Source organism: Siniperca chuatsi, linkage group LG23 (assembly GCF_020085105.1).
Source record: "Siniperca chuatsi isolate FFG_IHB_CAS linkage group LG23, ASM2008510v1, whole genome shotgun sequence".
Classification (NCBI taxonomy): domain Eukaryota; kingdom Metazoa; phylum Chordata; class Actinopteri; order Centrarchiformes; family Sinipercidae; genus Siniperca; species Siniperca chuatsi.
The window spans coordinates 678,548-697,857 of record NC_058064.1 but is presented as its reverse complement, the minus strand read 5'-3'; the positions used below and the strand labels follow the sequence as shown (position 1 = coordinate 697,857).

The following is a 19,310-nucleotide window of genomic DNA, read 5'->3' as shown; positions in this document are numbered from 1 at the left end:
AAAATACTTATCACATTTCCACTTTTTATTTTTCCTTAATTTTTAAATCTGTAATTTTGTTTGAAATGCTACTTTACTGTACATGATGAGCAGTACTGATTGTAGGTGATATTTCTATTTTGAATCCAGAGGGCCTGGAGGAGCCGGTGAAGGTTCTTGAGATGGAAAACGGTATGTTTGAGTGTAATTATTACCCCATCATGACAGGAAAATACATCGTAACCATCACCTGGGGAGGACACAGCATCCCACGCAGGTAAGACATTCAGCTGATTCAGTTTATTCTCCTATGTTAGTAATTACACTGATGAAGTTAATCCAAACAGAAAACTGAGACCAAACCAAATCCAGTCATTTGAGTTTTAAGATCATGAAAATGACTCCTGAATTTGTGGGTTTTATGTTATTGGTGCCATTTAACTACAGAATTATAGGGGACCCAGGATAGATCCTTGAGGTACTCCACTGGTTTCACACAGAGACATTTTTATTTATATAGGCAAATATCTCACAAAGTAACATGTTAAGTAGAAAGTTTTTTCAAAGATTATGATGACCCAGGATTAGTGAATTGCTCACATGCAGCTCTCTCTCTCTATAAAGCTTACTTTAACTAAATTCTGAATATTTGAACATGAACAGTTCATGGTAATTATATCTAATAATTCATATATAAGTTGTTCGTTTAAGTTAAAGCTGCATTTTTTTATGTGTGTAATGTCTTTTGTCAGAGCACATCAACATATTGGAGCATTATTTTAATTTTAAACCTGAATATTTGGATCATTTGGCCACATGGTGCCATGTGACTACAGAATTATAAGGGTACTCCAGAGGCTCAGATTTGTGTAGACGGATATAGATGTAAAGCATACTAGGCTCAATTCTAAAGACTTAAACAAATACAAAACATGGTAATTATATAAAATAATTTATATAAAGCTGCAGCTAACGATTATTTTCATCAACAATTAATCTGATGATTACTTCTAGATTAATAGTTTCTTCTATAAAGTTGAAAATAAAAGTGAAAAGTATCCATCAGATCACTAAAGGCCAAGGTGACGTCTTCAAATGTCTTGTTTTGTCCGAAAACTGGAAATCCTCACATCTGAGAAGCCTGAACCAGTGATTTATTGCTTGAAAATATAATCAAATCAAAATAGTTTTTTGGTAATCAATAATCAATTAAAACCGTGTCAGCTCTAAATTTATACATAATTTGTTTGTTCAAGACAATGTTTCCCAGCTCTTTCATATGTGTATGTAGGCACATCAACACACTTGATCATAATATTCATAACTATACATTTCTTGTCTAACTGGTCAATAACTGATCAATATCACACTGGTTATCTTATATTTAGAACAAAATATCTGCCTCGTCATTCATGTAGTGTAATAATTCATTAATATTACATTATATTTCATTTCAATCTTTCTGTGGGATTATAGTAATGTGTGTGTGTGTGTGTGTTTTCAGTCCATTCGAGGTTCAGGTGAGTGAGGAGGCGGGGCCTCAGAAGGTGAGGGCCTGGGGTCCAGGTCTGGAGACCGGCATGGTGGGGAAGAGTGCTGACTTTGTGGTGGAGGCCATCGGCACGGAGGTGGGAACACTCGGTACGTCAGCACAACTCACCTGCTGCTCAGAATGATTGACAAGTGGCTGGGGGAGGGGCTTAAAGATGGCAACTGTCGGTCTGAAGCTTTGGTCCAGAGAAACGTCCCCAGAGGATGAATCCTAATGATTTTGGTGACTTCCTGACTTTCCCTCTAGCAACACCTCTGGGACAAACTTTATATTTTTAGTATCTGGGTAACTCTCCCTATTTAGCATTTATAAGCAGTAAATTACATTTTTAAGTGTTTATTAATGTATTTGTTTTAGAAGATGATGATGGTGAAAGTGGTTATGGTAATGATAATTGCTATTGCATATATGTGTGTGTATATATAATTACTATTTTTTAATTTGAATTTAATTTTACATTATTTTATTTAACTTTTTTAAATGTCATTTTATTTTACTTTCTTCCTGTTTTTAAATGTATTGATTGATTATATGTCTGCTCTTTTTTATTTTGTAAAGCACTTTGAGCTGCATTTTGTGTGTGAAAGGTGCTATATAACTAAAGTTTATTATTATTATTATTATTATTATTAACAGTAAATTAATTATTCATAATACATTATAACAGCTGTAATCGTATTTAGTGATATTTGAACAAACACATACAAACTGTTCACAGGCAGCTTTAAAACTGTTTACAAATGAAGACATGATGGGATTCAAGGTTCATGTTTGACCTCGTGAATAGATTTTGACAAAAAATTCTTAACTCAAGATAAACTTACTAGATAACTTCCAGACGCATCTCATGGTCTTCATCAGCGGCTGGAGTTTGCAAAGTGTTCAAGGAGAGTGAATAAAGAAATTATTAATTAATAAACAAAAATATAATTAGAATGAGTAATTTGTTAATAAATATAATAAATACAATGAATATATACTTTCTGTTCCATATTCATATAAATTGTGAAGACATTTTATATCATTACAACTGTTAGACGTATTCACAGTTCATTAACAGGAGTTCTAGTTGTTGACCAACATACTAACACACTTACAAATGTTCTGCGTACAACTACATTACAAAGTGTTATAAATCATTTTTTATTGTTTATATTCTGCTAAATAGGGTTAGGCTGTTACATTATTGTATTTATAGGATTTTTTCGGTGTTTAACTGCGTATCGCTGGCTACCTGCAGGTTTCTCCATCGAGGGTCCGTCTCAGGCGAAGATCGAGTGTGATGATAAAGGTGACGGGTCATGTGATGTTCGTTACTGGCCGACTGAGCCGGGCGACTACGCTGTGCACGTCATATGTGACGACGAGGACATCAAGGACAGTCCCTTCATGGCTCACATCCTCCCTGCTGCCAGTGACGTCTTCCCAGAAAACGTTAGACCAGAACCGTAACTGGTTTTAAAACTATTTCACAGATATTTTATTGTTAAACACGATGTGTTGAATATCCTCCGTTCCTCCTCAGGTGAAATGTTACGGTCCAGGTCTGGAGCCGCTGGGCTGCATCGTCAACAAACCCGCTGATTTCACCATCGATACCCACGAAGCCGGCAGAGGAGAGCTGAAGCTCTACGCTCAGGTGAGAACTGAGCAAATAATGCTCTTTTGTGCGATGATGATATTTGTTTGGAGATAAGTGAAATCTGTGTTTGTGCTTTCAGGATGCAGAGGGTTTCCCCATCGACATACAGATCACAGATAACGGAGACAGCACCTACTTCTGTGTTTACATTCCCACAAAACCCATCAAACACACCATCATCATCACCTGGGGCGAAGTCAACGTTCCCAACAGCCCCTTCAGGGTATAAACCAATACAAAGACACTCTGAATGAGCTGAAGTTCAGAACTGGTTTAAACAGGCAGGAAAACCGCGCGGTGAACGTGTACCACTAAATCTGTGAGAACATAAAGAATGAAACACGTCGGACATGCAAAAATTACTTCAGCTGAAAACTAATATATTTAATTGAAAAAGGATACTATTTCACAGATATATATAGCTGCACATCATCAACATAGAAATTTAAATGAAAAAGTAGTGACATGTAAATGCAGAGTTATACCCAGCAGCTGGGTGTAGAAGGATGTACACACATACATTTTTATCATTTAAAACAAATTTCCTTCACAGGAGATGAAAAATGCTCACAAAAAGACAAATGCAAGAAACAGGAATATTAAAAATAAATCAGAGAGGAATTTTAAAACAAGTGAGAGAGAGAGATTTAAAAACTAATAAAACGAACAGTAAATAAATGACAATAATGTGGGTGGGGTCAAATATAGTAAATAGAAGTTTAATTTTAGTGAAACTAGGTAGCAGCTAACGAAGTAAAAGCAAGTAAAAGGTGCTTTAAGCGAGGTGCACATTCTCAAATCTGCAAGGATAATAATAATGTTATTGCTGATAAAAGAAATCAAATAGCAAGAACGAAATGATAAAAAACAGACTAATAAATATATATAGTTTTTATCTTTATCTGTAAACATAATGTGGAGGAAGTCATTCATGAGAAAACTCAATGGAAAGAAGTATTTGCTCAAACCTAGTGAGTGTTTAGTTTCAGATATGTAATATTAGCCTCATCACACGATCTTCCTCAGCAGACGGAGTCGCACAGCTGTCAGCTTGCTGATGAAGACCATGTGATATGATAGAAAGCTCCAGAAAAACTACAAAATGGAGTGAAATAATTATGTCACTTCCTGTTTCCAAACAAAAATGAACTTTCAAACTTTTATTGAATATCAGATCTTTATTCCATATTTTCAAGTGTCCGTTTGTTTTTTCAGGCGTGGCTTCAGTTTGGAGTCCAGATGACTGTCGATGCAGCTGATTTCTGATTTCCATGTTCAGAAGTGTTTGCCCGGTAACTGTTGAAACACTTTGCATGTTGTGAACCAGGTGACGATAGGAGAAGGCAGCCATCCAGAGAACGTGAAGGTTTACGGTCCAGGTGTGGAGAAGACGGGACTGAAGGCCAACGAGCCGACGTACTTCACTGTGGACTGCAGCGAGGCCGGACAGGGTGGGGCATGCCGGTCCAACGTCATACCTGTCTCGTGTCTTTTATCCTGTAGTTTCTGATACGACATTACTTTAATTTAGCTGTTTTTTCTCATTGTTTTATTTTGACTCTTGCTTTTCAAATTGCTCTAAAACCTTAAAATAAGGCTGATTATCACTGTTGTTACCTGCAGGTGATGTCAGCATTGGGATCAAGTGTGCTCCAGGTGTGGTCGGTCCCGCAGAGGCCGACATCGACTTTGACATCATCAAGAACGACAACGACACGTTCACAGTGAAGTACACGCCTCCGGGTGCCGGTCAGTACACCATCATGGTGCTGTTCGCTGATCAGGTGAGAGCGCAGACAGGTAAACTGCTTCTGGAAACGCTTCCTGTTAAAACGAGACATTACAAAAACTTCTCGCCTTTAATGTTAACAGGAAATTCCCATCAGCCCCTTCAGAATAAAGGTGGATCCTTCCCATGATGCAGCTAAAGTCCGAGCAGAAGGACCCGGACTCAACAGGACAGGTGAGCTGGTTTCACACATTATGATGTGTCCTGCAGAGTCAGCGGACGTAAACAGAGTAAGAAAAAGTCAACAGATGAGTTTCCTGTGAGTAAATGCTCCTCACTTCCTGTCCGAACAGTGACGCTCCGTGTGATAAACCTCCAGAATATTAGCATTTTTATATTTTATTCCTCTTTAACTCTCTGCAGGAGTTGAAGTGGGTAAACCGACTCACTTCACCATTTACACAAAGGGAGCCGGTAAAGCCCAACCTGAGGTTCATTTCACCGGAGCGGCTAAAGGTGAAGCTGTCAGAGACTTCGAGATCATCGACAACCACGACTACTCGTACACCGTCCGCTACACCGCGGTCCAGCAGGTCGGACGACATTTGAGCTGTAGGATGTCTAACGTGCGAGCTGATTGGTAAACTAACTGCAGTTTGTGTCTCTCTCAGGGGAACATGTCCGTCACTGTGTGTCACGGAGGAGACCCCATCCCTAAAAGTCCATTTAACATCAGTGTGGCCCCCCCGCTGGACCTCAGCAAGGTCAAAGTTCAGGGTTTGAACAACAGTGAGTACATCTGACTCTGACTGTTGGTTTCTACTGGAAACATGAGGAAATCAGAAAACATTTATCATGTTTCCATACAGGAAGTCAAGTTCAGGGCAACAATAATAATGTGACTGATTCTGTGTTCAGGTCACACGTTGAACATTTCATTGTGAATTATGATGACATGTAACGAAGGTCCCCGGCTGAACGGTCTTAAAGGCCCGTAGTGTTATTTTAACAGCACTTTTACACAGAGCACAGTATTTAGGGTGATTAGTTTGCAGTGCCAGTCGACCTTTTCACAAATCTCAACATCAGCTTGAACGTTAGAAACTGTTCAGAAAACTTCCCATTAGGGTTGGGCAACATGACAATATACACGTGACAAAATACACATTTGTCTGTGTGTTACACCTTTGAGAGCAATTTTACAAATCAACGAGTAGAACTGATTTATGTTTGATTTTTTTCAAGTATTTTGATTTGGCAGGTTTTTAATTCACTGGATGAACATCGCTCTGGTTTTCTGAAATGATTTTCCAGAGTATTTACTAGAACTACAGGCCGGTTGTAGAATCGTGCTTCAGTTTAAATATTATTTAAATAGTTAAAAGGTGGTCGAGGATAAATTGTTCCTCAGAAGATGTTTTCTGGATTGAAATCTTGTATCACATACTAAAGTAATGTTGTGTTTCAAGGCTACACTTAAAAAAAGTTTTTTTTAAGGAAGTTACTGCAAAATGCATGTTATTCTGTCAGAAATCCTTCAAAAACTTGTTGGTATGAAAAGATTAATAAGCACTAACTAAACATCCTGCTTGTATCTGTGTGTGCGAATCAAAGAGGTGGATGTTGGGAAGGACGAGGAGTTCACCGTCAGCACTCAGGGTGCCGGAGGTCAGGGCCAACTGGACGTCAAGATCACCTCACCGTCACGTCGACCAATCCCCTGCAAGCTGGAGTCGGGCACAGCCAATGAGATGCACACAGTGAAGTACATTCCCCCCGAGGAAGGACCGTACAGAGTGGACATCAGCTACGACGGAAACCCTGTACCAGGAAGTCCGTTCACTGTGGAGGGCGTCATGCCCCCCGACCCTTCAAAGGTGAGTTACTGTAACGTTTCCTCTAAGATTTCCTCAGAAAAAGACATGTTTCAAAAATGTTACTGAAGTTATGTCCAGAATTATACTTAAATAGAGCAGCTAGAAGAAAGCAACGAATTTTAAAATCTGCTTTGTGTTGCACGTCTTTCACAACAGAAATAAATACATTTAAAGAGTTAAGGATTGAACTGTCGTGGTACCGACCAAAATCTGTTATACTACACCTTGCATCCCGGCCCTGCATCCCTATCTCCTGAAACTTGTAATTCGGGCAGCTTATAAAATTTGTTACTGGAAAAACATTGAAAATACAAACTCACTAGATGGTACATCTTCTTCAGTCAACACAAATCATGTGAAATCAAACTTGCCGCAGGATTTCTTCTTTACACACAGACTGGAGATCTGCTACTGATGGCCAAAAGATATACAAAGGAGACTGCTGTTTTATTTAATGCTGTAACGAAATGAAAGAAACCTTTCTAGGTCCTGGAAAACTTTTCTTGGTCTTGGTATTCTTGGTTATCACGACAGTTTTACTGGGTCTACCAATTTATTATGTATTCAGTAATCCACCCGTGCTGCGTCTGATTTAGCTCCTAACCTTAGACCGTATGCTAACTCCTTCTACTAACAAACTTTTTTAACATGTCCTTGTGTCTCATGTCTTTTACATGTTTACCTTCCAGGTTCGAGCCTATGGTCCAGGTCTTCAGGGTGGTGTTGTTGGTAAACCGGCCCCCTTTGCCATTGACACAAAGGGAGCCGGTACCGGTGGTCTGGGCCTGACGGTGGAGGGACCCTGTGAGGCCAAGATTGAATGCCAGGACAACGGTGATGGATCCTGCTCCGTGTCCTACCTGCCCACAGAGCCCGGCGAGTACGCCATCAACATCCTGTTTGCAGACCAGCACATCCCCGGGTCCCCCTTCAAGGCCATGGTCCAGTCTGCGTTTGACCCCAGCAAGGTGACGGCCAGCGGCCCCGGCCTGGAGCGAGGGAAAGTCAACGAGGACGGATCCTTCACAGTGGACTGCTCTAAAGCCGGAGAGGCCGAGCTCACCATCGAGATCATCTCCGACTCCGGAGCCAAAGCTGAAGTTCACGTCCAGAACAACCGGGACGGGACCTACTCCATCACCTACATCCCCCAGTTCCACGGCATGTACACCATCACCATCAAATATGGAGGACACGCAGCGCCGAAGTTCCCCGCCCGACTACAGGTGGACCCAGCGGTCGACACCAGCGGGGTGAAGGTCTACGGACCAGGAGTGGAACCCAGAGGTGAGGGCTTGAAGATATTTTCCTACCCAGGTACACTGTGGTAGGGCTGGGGTTTATATAATTATATCAACCGTAAATGCAATCTAATATGCTTAGAAGCAATACTAAAGCAATAACTTGATATTTAAGAACCAAAACTTAGAGATTTACATTCAAATACTCAATTATTTACCAGATATATTACATATTTCACTATAAAACAACAATCCCTTAAAATACCTTTTAATGAATACTTAATTTACCCCTGAAAACCCCTTAAAAAGAGATCCCTCATTTTGTACATTCATTTCAAAAGTCCTTAATTAATAACGTAACGTAAGCTAGTGTACAAGACTTTCTGTAGGAAAAATCGAATTTGTTAATCACCCTGTTATTGAAACCCAACCCTACAGAGCAGATTTGGCACCTTGCAGATTGTAAATTTTATACAAAAAATGTGCGACGGATGTGTATAAACTCTCAGCCTGGTTCAGAGCCACACATTGTTGAGGTCTGTTTTTATGATGAAGGGACTCTATCCAGTGTGAGTCAGCTCTCACTGGTGTATTTACTGGCCTCCTGGACTCCTCCAGAGTCAATTATGACAGTTAATAAACTCACAGGAGCACATTTGTCGTTTTGTAGGCTACACTTTTCTCATCTCATTTTCTTTTTCTGTTTTGGACCTACTTGATTATAGATGTACATGCTGCATTTCACTTCTTTTTGTGATAATGTTTTTAAATGAGATTTAACCAAAACAATGTAAAGATGAGGTTACGAGTTCATTAAACCACAGAGTGTGAGTGATCTCTCAAATACTCACATTGACAAGTAAAATCACAAACAGAAAACAAGAAATGAGAGCACCTCCTTTACCCTCGTAGTTACGTATTCTCATTAAGTAACAAGGAATGGTTTATGATTAACAGTCCTGTACTCCCAGACCATATGAAAAAACCTGTTTTTATTTTATGTAATAAATGTTTTATGTGTAAAAATTAAGATGTATAACATGATCGTTTTGGAGGACAGTTGAACATTATGCCAAATTTAGCTTGTGATCCCCATATTGCTTCTACATGTGGTGATTGTTAGGTTTGTGACTCAAAGTGGAAGTTAGGATGGATCATGCAGGGATATCTAGGAGTCATCAGCATATTGTAAGAGAAAACTGTCAGTGAATCAGTCTGTTATGTGAAAAGTTTGAACAACTTTCAACAAAAATCTTCATTTAATAAAATTAACCAAACTTCTTAAACGCACCAATGTTTAAAATGTTAAATAAGAAACTTTCAGTGTAAAATGAACAATATCATAATTAAAATCAGAAAATATTTGAGGAAAACTTAACAGGACTATAAGGCAACACGCCGGCACAATATGACGCTGATGTCAAAACACGAAAAATTAGCATCTACAAACTAAATGTGTTCTTTCAACTATTTTGTCCATTAGCCCATTAGTAAGTAATGAACTGGTTTAATAAATGAATGTATAATTTAACACATTTAGATAAGTGATTTAAAGGTTAAATCATATGGAATCCACTACAGTCAGCAGCTGAGATGGCAGTTACTGCTACTCTGCTAAGCTAGCTTACCTTTTTCGTGGGACTAGTTTAGCTGGTGTTACTTTTTTCTTCATTATGTTTGGATTTACAGTAGCTGCTGTGTCATTCATGTGGGCTAACAAACTGACTTACGTCAAAATAGATTCATAGAATCATAAGAAACAGGTTGGAAAAAGTAGGTAAATGTTTCTCTAGCTAAGGTTAGCTGTGGCTATCTCACCAGCTAGCTTTAATTAGCTTCAGCTGTCTGGTGGTTTCTCGAGCCCAGATCAACATAATTGGGATTTTCTCTGTTTCTAGTTTTGTTTTGTAGATACCCCAAGTTTTACTACATGCTGTTTTAGTTTTGGTGGTAAACCAGATGTCAGAAAGTCAGATTCTTGTCAGTTTTGGCCGAGTAGAAGTAGTGGCTGTGTTTTGATACTCAGAAAAGGACGCAATTCTCTACGTACACAAAAAGTATTAAGGTTTAATTCCCAGTATTGTTGCTTTCTTCTCTTCTTGTGTGTTTTCATGTTTGTTTCCTCTCTACAGGCGTCCTGAGGGAAGTGACCACCCATTTCATAGTGGACGCCCGGGCCCACTACAAGAGCGGCGGCAGCCATATCAAAGCTTGCGTCTCCAATCCATCTGGCGCCAACACGGACACCTACATCACCGACAAAGGAGACGGGACCTACAGAGTGGAGTACACACCCTACGAGGACGGTGAGACCTTTTATTCCATGCACCAATACAGGTCCTTGGAGGCAGGAGGTGGTGAGAGACTCTGCTGTTGTGTTTGAGCTAAAAGTGCTTCAGTCAGCAGACTGTTTCTGTTGACGAACTCAGAGATTCATTCAGAGTACAGGCAGGAGGAGGGTTTGCTGCTGTTTTATGGATGTTTTTCCACAGCAACACATTATAATGTTGAAATAAAGTGCCTTGTGGCTTTCATAAAGCTTCTGTTTTCCCTCTGCCACAGTAAAGGGAAAGAGGCGAGCGAGGCATTTTGTGGCTTCAACAATTAAACTTGTTGCTGCAGAATGATTTCATCATGTTTAAGACTCTTAATGTGGTAATCTGACAAATCCTATTAATAGTGTTTTAGGCAGAATCCAAACGTAAACAGAAGTGTAACCCCACCATCAAAATTCAAAACAAAAAAAAGTTTGCATTTTATTTCAAAATCTGGTTTAAATGCCAGATAGATTCACAATAAGTTTTCTGATGCTGTTTGTTTACATCAGTGATGCCAGCAACCACTGAGTGAAACAGACCTATGTTTTTAATTACGGTAACATGCTAACATGTTAACTGTTAGTGGTACTTAATTTAGGCATGCTAACATGCTAACAGTAGGGTTCACTTTAGCATGCTAGCTTCTAAGCTCAGCTGAGCCTAAGCAAACTAAGCAAACACTGGAGTGAAAAAGGGCTTTATTTTAATTATGAGAATGTGCTAACACGTTAACGTGCTTTAAGTATTGCATTGCTAAGTACGCTAACATCATAAATAATAATATGATGATTAAAATGCATGTTAACTATTAAACATACTAAATGTAGGCATGTTAACGTACTATGGCAGCACACTAACAGGCTGAATTTAGCAGCTAACATGGTAATGTTTAGCTCAAAGCTCAGCTAAGTCTAAATAAAATGTGGTAGACATCACTATATTAACGTCTAATAGTTAACATGCACATTAACTATTAGACTTACTAAATGTGGTAATGATAACTGATAGGCTAATCTTAGATTTCTAGCATGCTAACATGCAAAATTAAAACTCAGTTGAGCCCAAGTAAACACTGGAGTAAAACAGGTCTTTCAATTATGATAGTATGCTAAGATGTTAACATGGTAATGTAAGCATGCTAACATGCTAAATTCTAGATGGTAGCCACTAGCACAATACTTACTGAATGAACTTACACACATGAATAGGTCCTACACATGTTAACTATTACATGTATGATACATGCTTATTTCATAAATTTGCATGATTTAATTTATACTCACTTAAAGATAGTGTAATAAAGGGCTGAATGACTTTAAAACAGTTCAGTTATTTTTTATAATGAAGATTTCTTTGTTTCCCTGGCAGAAAAGGGGAATAAATAACAATGAAAACAAAATAAACAACAACTAAAAAACATTGGTATCGGCATCAGCTAACAGCCAAATTGTTAGTCAGTGCATCTCTACTGAAAACCAAACAAACATGGACGCCTCATGTCAGCCAAAGTTCACTGGTCAAGGTAATTATACCCAAATGTAATAGTAATAGTGTTATATTTATAGTATTTATAGTATAGTATTTTTAATCGTCACATGGTAAACTCTGCAGTCATGTTTTGAAGTAATATACAGGCATAACTGAGACGAGTAATTGAGAATACAGTAAAAGTGACTCTAGAAAAGTGCTGTAACCGATGTATAAAGGTAGAAAAATGTATATACGGTAAAGTGAATGAATTGAATCAGGCCTTTAACTGCTTAGTGACAGAGGAAAAGCAGAGAGAGAGGTGGGAGGGATGAGCGGCTGGTATTAATAGCTGCAGTCTGCTCGAAGCAGATGGTTTTCCACTGATAGTAATGTGTGACATGTTGGAGCCCAGTGCATTGTGGGACATAAATACTCTCCCCTGTGGAGGCTTCAGTCAGACTGGGATTTTAATGAAAGGTGATTTTCTGTCTGACTCTCTTCTGTTGCTCTTAAACACACATACATGCACCGCTAGGTTTGTGGCTAATCGGAAAAATGTGGTTTAGGAAAATCAGTCTAATATTCAAGTTCCTTTGAGCAAGAGACCGAACCTGCAGCTTCTGAGGTGCAGCTGCTCAATGATCACCATCAACCGAGAGCTGGGATTATGATGGGTAACTCCCAGTGTCGGATGTGAAATTAGCTTCAGCACTGGTAACATGGCCCTCCATTCCCTCAAAGGTCTGCACTGTCAGTTTGTTATTGGTCCAGATGCGCCATCAGTTCAGCTGGTGTCAAATGTTACCAATGCTGAACTCATGCAAAAATACTGAACAAATTTACACTGATGACAGCGGTTCAATTGAAATTAATTCATTTTGGTCTGAAATGTTGCTGTTATAAATTCTGGTGTGACTGGGCCAGGAGGCAGTTAAGCTACTGAAACTAAACTGAATGGATAAAAAAATGGAGAGGCAACTTTGGTTTGGGGGGAAACACGCTGGTGGCGTCTTTAGATGCAACAGTTTTATCTCAATCACAAAAATATAACGTTTGGCCTGCTAACATGCTAAATGTTACATGTTAAACTAACTTGAACTTTCTGTCTGTCTGTCTGCAGGTTTGCATCTGATTGAAGTTTTGTTTGACGAGATCTCGGTTCCTAAGAGTCCATTCAGGGTGTCGGTGACTGAAGGTTGTGATCCCAGTCGAGTCCGAGCCTACGGTCCAGGCCTGGAGGAAGGACTGGTTAACAAACCAAACCGCTTCACTGTCGAGACCAGGTCATTGCACTGTATTTCTTCATATAATATGCTTGGATTACATTTTGGAGCAATCAAACAAATCTGAATGTTTCAGACCAATTTGACTTGAATTCAGTCCAACCATGCTTCCTTCTTTTTTCTTCCTCAGAGGTGCTGGCACCGGAGGTCTTGGCCTGGCCATTGAGGGTCCATCTGAGGCAAAGATGTCGTGTAAGGACAACAAAGATGGTAGCTGCAGTGTGGAGTACATCCCCTTCACTCCTGGAGAGTACGATGTCAACATCACCTTCGGAGGCCTGCCTATCCCAGGTGATGTTTCATCCACCACGTTATTAAAGTCCAGGGCTCTGGCCTGCAGGGTCGGCCATGGTTTAGATTCGATAGATTCTGTACGTATTTCAGGTACAGCAATGACTAAGTTTCGGCCTCCTCTGTATGTGTTGCAGGGAGCCCATTTCGGGTTCCAGTGCGAGAGCTGGTGGATCCCAGTAAAGTGAAGTGTTCAGGTCCCGGCCTGGGAAGTGGAGTCCGAGCCCACGTCCCTCAGACCTTCACTGTAGACAGCAGCAAGGCTGGGGTGGCCCCCCTGGAGGTCCAGCTGTATGGGCCCACAGGTAAGACAGCCCTGATTTGTCTTCTTATACCTGTGAGTTTCTTCCATGGACTAATCCCAATTTAAGGCCTTCAGGGTTGGATTTAATCCCAAATCTGGGTCCGGATGCACATTTTTAGCCAAGCTGCTAGCCTGGCTAAAAATAACGGCATACAATAGCTATACTGATTGAGATTTAGAGGCAGTCCAGCTTCGCTGAATCAAGACCCACCTCATCGTGAAGAATTAATGCATCTTTATGCAAAGGCCACACATGATATGTGAGGCTGTTGAGACTGAACTAAACTTTTTTCCATTCGAGTACCAAAATGGTTTGTATGCAGTCAGAGTGCAATCCATATTGTTGGAAAAATAATTTGACCTGAAAACCTTGGAACCAGGGTGGACTAGACAGTGTGGACCCAAGACCCAGTTCATCCAGGTCTTAGGGTGTTGGTCTGCCTGAAGACCTTTTAGTCCTGCCCTCAAGTCATAACCATAAATGAGTTCACCCGAACTCTACGTATACTCAGTCCAAGTTCAGAACCAGTCCCCTGTAGAAGTGGAGGATGGTCTTAAAGTCCAAAACTCAGCGGCTCTAACAACAGATAGAATTTATTTTGAAACTCTTCCTTTTGAAACTCTGGTTGCTCTTCAGGTGTGGCCGAGCCAATCAGCATCACCGACAATAACGACGGTACTCACACAGTCAACTACACTCCTGCCAACGACGGCCCGTACACGGTGTGTGTGAAGTACGCCGACCAGGAGGTCCCTCGCAGGTCAGTACCGAAGATGTTCGATCTAAAGAAGCCCCGATCTTACCGGTTTAGGTCTTATCTTTCAAACTGTCTCCTCTCAGTCCTTTTAAGATCAAGACTCTACCGGCTCATGACGCCAGTAAAGTTCGAGCCAGCGGTCCAGGTCTGAATGCATCCGGAGTTCCAGCCAGTCTGCCGGTTGAGTTCACCATCGATGCCAGAGACGCCGGAGAGGGACTGCTCACTGTTCAGATACTGGTGAGTCACGGATTCCTGTCCTGACTTAGACAAGATACTGCAGGCAGTCGTGGCTGAGAAAGAATAGGGTTACACCTGAAAGGGTACTTCTAAACCAGCTCAGGACTTGGCCTATATAATGTATGTAATGTCTAGGTTCATTTCCATTTTGAAAGCTATAGATAAGGGATGGACCAACTAAAATTTCAAGGTCAGATATGAATTCAGATTTTGTAAATAAGAAAATGAACAAATCTGTAACCAGGACCTTAAATACAGCTGCTCAGGGAGGCAGTGTGAGGGGGTTCTTTAATGATCATTTAATACACAAAAAACTAAATCATTTAGAATTTAGCAAACAACAGTGTGTGGGTACTTTTTAGCTGTTTTGTGCAGATAATTGCTACCCAGCGTTTGGGCTAAGGGCGTGGTCACACCAGAATTTATGACAGTGAAATTTCAGAACAAAGTCACTTTACTTCAAGGGATTTGACACAAACAGTGGATTCTCTCGCAGCGGTGAAGTAAAACTGCACTGCAAGTTTGAACTGTTGAAGGAACGGAGAGCAGTTTTGCCAGATTTCCACCTAATTGGACTTTTTATTTATTTATTTAGGACTTGTTTTGGGTGGCTTGCGATAATTTGGGCAACTCTTTGTACCCTTTGGTCGGTTTCCCCCAATGAAAAAGTATATCTATATTCCAATAAATCGGCCCATCCTACATTATTCTGTCATAGGTACAGGTGTCATAAAGGTAATAAACACATTAGTTCACTTTATCCAATGCAATGTTATCCAAAAGACTTGGTGGAGATAGCTTTTCATTAGCTTGTCATGTTACTAGCTCACCAGCCACAGTGTGTTACCAACTAGCCCCACAAGGAGTCACCACATCACCGAGCTCCATTTGTGTCAGCACTCAATACGTTATTCACACAGCCTTCCCTACATATAGCTCAGGGGAAAGGTCAAAAAATATATTTTTTAGCTGTTATCCAGGGACAGTTTTTGTCTTCAAAGGTACTTTGTGATCTCACAGATGTCTGCTACCTGTCCAGAATGATGAAATGTTTGCATGGGACAAAACCAATGTTTAAAGCCAGCCTATCCGGAGTCTCCGCCTTGCTCTTCTTCTTCTCCTTTGCTGGAGCGTACGATAAGTCCACTACACTCGCCTTGGCAGCTGCTGGCACAGTCTGTGGAAATGTTGGATTGAAACGTTCCCCCAGACAAGCATTTTATCTTTCCGGGCAGAAAGTAGACAGCGGTGAGATCACGAGAATGTCTTTGAAGACGCAACTCGCTGCAGGATAGCAGTTAAAACATAACATTAGATTTTCCCTGAGTGTAGCGGAAGCTATGCGACTGAATCATGAGCAGTGTGAGGACTGCTGATGTCACAGGGCTCTACGTCAACGTCAGTATTTTCTGGTGTGATCGGACTCCAAGCCTCGCTTTCAAAACAGGAAACAGTTTACAATCTTCCAGGCTTCAATTTCATCACGTCAAGTCAGGATTGATGTAACAGGAGACATAATAGAGATGTAGCTTGCACCTGCACCCTTCTCATGATCTTTCTCTTTTAACCCCTGATTGAAACTCTCCATGTGACTTCCTGTTCCACCGCCGGGGGCTTGTTGCTGTTGCTGCAGGGTCCGGATGGGTGCAGGCGCGAGGCCTCAGTGTTTGTGGAGGACTGGGGCAGGAGGGTGTGGGAGACACATATAGTAAAGAAAACCATCCCCTTCAGTATTCATAAGAGAGGCTGTGTAAGGCCTGCACTCTCTCGTCTTTCACCTCCCTCCCTCCCTCCGTCACCTCGTCTCATGTCTCCCCTCACCGCCTCCTTCCCTTCCTCCCTGCCTCCTTGTTCACTTAAAACAGGGAATATAAATGTTCCACTCCTGCTTTCACACAGATTATAATTTGGATTAGTTTAATCTTTGGAGAGCAGTGGGCCTTGTCCTGTTTACAGTGTTTTTGTTTTTCTGCATTTTAATTTAAAAATCTGGATATTTTCTGTGCAGATTTACGTAACAGATTGAAAAAACAAAACAAGATAAAACGGTCCATTTAGCAGCTGATCTGGAGCTTTCGATCGCATCACGTCACTTAGTACCAATTAACATGTCAACATCTCTGGAAAACAGAGACAACTGGAAACCGCTGTTATTGTTATCGACACATAAATTACTGATACATATTAATGGGCCAAAATATCTGGTGATAAATATCATCTCATCTGTAAATGTAAATACAGTCTGGTAGAAAGATGTTCCCGCAGCATTGCCCCGCCCCCCCCCCCCTCTCTCCCCCTCTGTGGTCTACATGTGAACTGACCTCCATTCAGTTTGTCTAATGATCTAACAGACAGATGTGGTGTTCAGTTCTCCACTAACCGGAGTGCCTCCACCCACCCACCCCTCCTCTGCTGCATTTATTAGAGTTAGATCCTGTGTGCTGTTGAACAGATGAAGAACTTTAAACAGTACATGTGAGTACTGGGAACACCACTGGTCTCAAACCATCCGGAGCCATCGAGGGTTTTATTCTGAGTCACCGGACGACCGAGAGTTTGGTTTGAATGAAAAACCAGAGGTGACGAAATCAGAGAAAGTCCGTGCTCAAGAAAACCAAATGTTTCTACAGTAGAAGAACAGACTTTATGGTCCGATGTGTCACCAGCCGTCCGTCCACACACATACTAAGTGTTCATTTTCCCAGCTGCTCCTGCACATTCACCGTCAGGCTGAACGCCCGTTTAACAACCCCGACTCCTGGAAGTTACCTTTATATTGTACTCGTTTGTTTTCCCAGATGCCTTTAAGGGAAACACGATTGCTGCCTGGATAAGTGAAGGAAGTGTTACGTTTTTGTTGAGAGGTCAGGGTTCACGGCCTGAGTCCCACCTGTTGTTGGTTTAGATACGAAAACCCTTTGGTTCAGGAAAGATGGAGGTTTTGGTTCAGTCAGCATCGACTTTTTCAGTGAACCACAAAGAGTTCCATCTTTCCCGAACCTGAACCAGGAGCTGAGAGGATCTGAACACAACCAGACAATAATCAGGGTTTAGTGTCAGGACACGATATTGTAGGAAAGCAAATGAAAACCTCGCAGACACGTTCATTAAAAACGTTTCCTCATTATAGTGATAAAAACGTGCCTCGGTGGCATTACGGTTCTTACAACATGTATTTGCTGGTGCAGGTCTGCGGGATATGAGTGTAACTTTTAGGGCACAGGGTTGTTCGTTTTCCTTCACAGCAGAACAGTACCAGACACAGGGTCGTCCATTATAAGACACAGTCACAAAAATTCAAACTACTGGTCAGATGAGAACACAAATTCAGTGTTTGATCTGAATTCAGTATTTACAGTGCAGCTTGTACTCCAGCTGCTCCGATGTCCTGTTGCCTTCAGCAAATTAGATTATTCGTTAAAACAAACTGTCGAAGGCTGAAGTTTGTGCTGTGATTAACAAGAACAAATCATCATCACATTGAGACCAAACTGAAAACTGTTGGTTGTCAATATAATTTGATCCTTACAAATACAAACCTGCAAAAATATGAAAGTGCGTCTCAGAAGTAAAGCTTCAGTACAGTGAGCAACACTGTTGTTTTCGTTACATTGTTCACACATTTCATTGCTTTAAACATTTTGGATGAAAATAGGCATAAAGGATGAAACTGTAACCACAGCAGACACGTAACATTTAGCAAATGTTCACATATTCACTGTGAAAAGGCTCAGAAACAAAGATTGATCCTGGATCGGATCTTTCAACTGAAAATCACGATTAATTCGGAAAAGTAGTCGTTACCATCAATGGCACTGCAGGAGACCACTGATGGCCAGTACTTCATTCACTGTAGGGTACATTTGTACAGTCGTGTACCTTGAACATATAAACGCAAACACACCACTGACTTCCTGTCCGTGTGTCTCCAGGATCCGGAGGGAAAACCCAAGAAGGCGAACATCCGAGACAACAGAGACGGGACGTACACGGTGTCCTACGTACCGGACATGACGGGACGTTACACCATCACCATCAAATACGGAGGAGACGAGATCCCATACTCACCGTACCGCATCCACGCCCTGCCCACCGGAGACGCCAGCAAGTGTCTGGTCACAGGTCAGACCCCGCCCATCAATCCTCTGGCAACCAATCAGATTTCATCACCTGAAACTGTCACAGCGTCACTGATCGTCTTGTTGTTTTCCTACAGTGTCAATCGGAGGGCACGGACTGGGTGAGTAAACTTCACACTGCTCTGATTATATGGTGCTGTTTTTCTGATCAGTGGCGTCAGGTAGTTACGACGGGCCCCAGTGCTAGTTACTAGTTATGAAGCGCACACACACACACACACACACACACACACACACACACACACACACATTAGGCGTATATATATTTTACCAACAATGTGTTGGGTTTTACAGTCGAATTAGTTAGTAATTAGCGCCTAAACTAGCTACCGTATATCGTATCGTCTTGACATTGGACAGCATCAACACATATTACGCAGCAAACATCACTGCATATCTGTATATGACAAAAATACCAAAGAAAATAAGAAATTAATCATTTAATTGAATAGTTTTTTATAGCGTATTTATAGTTTTTATAGTGTGT

The 19,310-nt window shown here is 41.0% G+C and overlaps 1 protein-coding gene across 13 annotated transcripts in view; it reads left to right on the top strand.

Moving 5' to 3' along the window:
* Positions 1 to 19,310, top strand: part of LOC122871354 (filamin-C-like) — a 69,580-nt gene that overhangs the window by 31,237 nt on the left and 19,033 nt on the right. For all 13 annotated transcript variants that reach the window (XM_044186379.1, XM_044186375.1, XM_044186378.1 and 10 more), the window contains 20 exons: positions 130 to 256; positions 1,484 to 1,620; positions 2,772 to 2,965; positions 3,057 to 3,170; positions 3,253 to 3,396; positions 4,501 to 4,624; positions 4,797 to 4,957; positions 5,046 to 5,136; positions 5,326 to 5,495; positions 5,574 to 5,691; positions 6,517 to 6,779; positions 7,469 to 8,066; positions 10,153 to 10,326; positions 12,929 to 13,091; positions 13,222 to 13,382; positions 13,520 to 13,687; positions 14,324 to 14,447; positions 14,528 to 14,684; positions 18,617 to 18,806; positions 18,901 to 18,924. In XM_044186379.1, the coding sequence (XP_044042314.1) occupies positions 130 to 256; positions 1,484 to 1,620; positions 2,772 to 2,965; positions 3,057 to 3,170; positions 3,253 to 3,396; positions 4,501 to 4,624; positions 4,797 to 4,957; positions 5,046 to 5,136; positions 5,326 to 5,495; positions 5,574 to 5,691; positions 6,517 to 6,779; positions 7,469 to 8,066; positions 10,153 to 10,326; positions 12,929 to 13,091; positions 13,222 to 13,382; positions 13,520 to 13,687; positions 14,324 to 14,447; positions 14,528 to 14,684; positions 18,617 to 18,806; positions 18,901 to 18,924 (3,402 nt within the window). The remainder of the gene's footprint in view (positions 1 to 129; positions 257 to 1,483; positions 1,621 to 2,771; positions 2,966 to 3,056; positions 3,171 to 3,252; positions 3,397 to 4,500; positions 4,625 to 4,796; positions 4,958 to 5,045; positions 5,137 to 5,325; positions 5,496 to 5,573; positions 5,692 to 6,516; positions 6,780 to 7,468; positions 8,067 to 10,152; positions 10,327 to 12,928; positions 13,092 to 13,221; positions 13,383 to 13,519; positions 13,688 to 14,323; positions 14,448 to 14,527; positions 14,685 to 18,616; positions 18,807 to 18,900; positions 18,925 to 19,310) is intronic.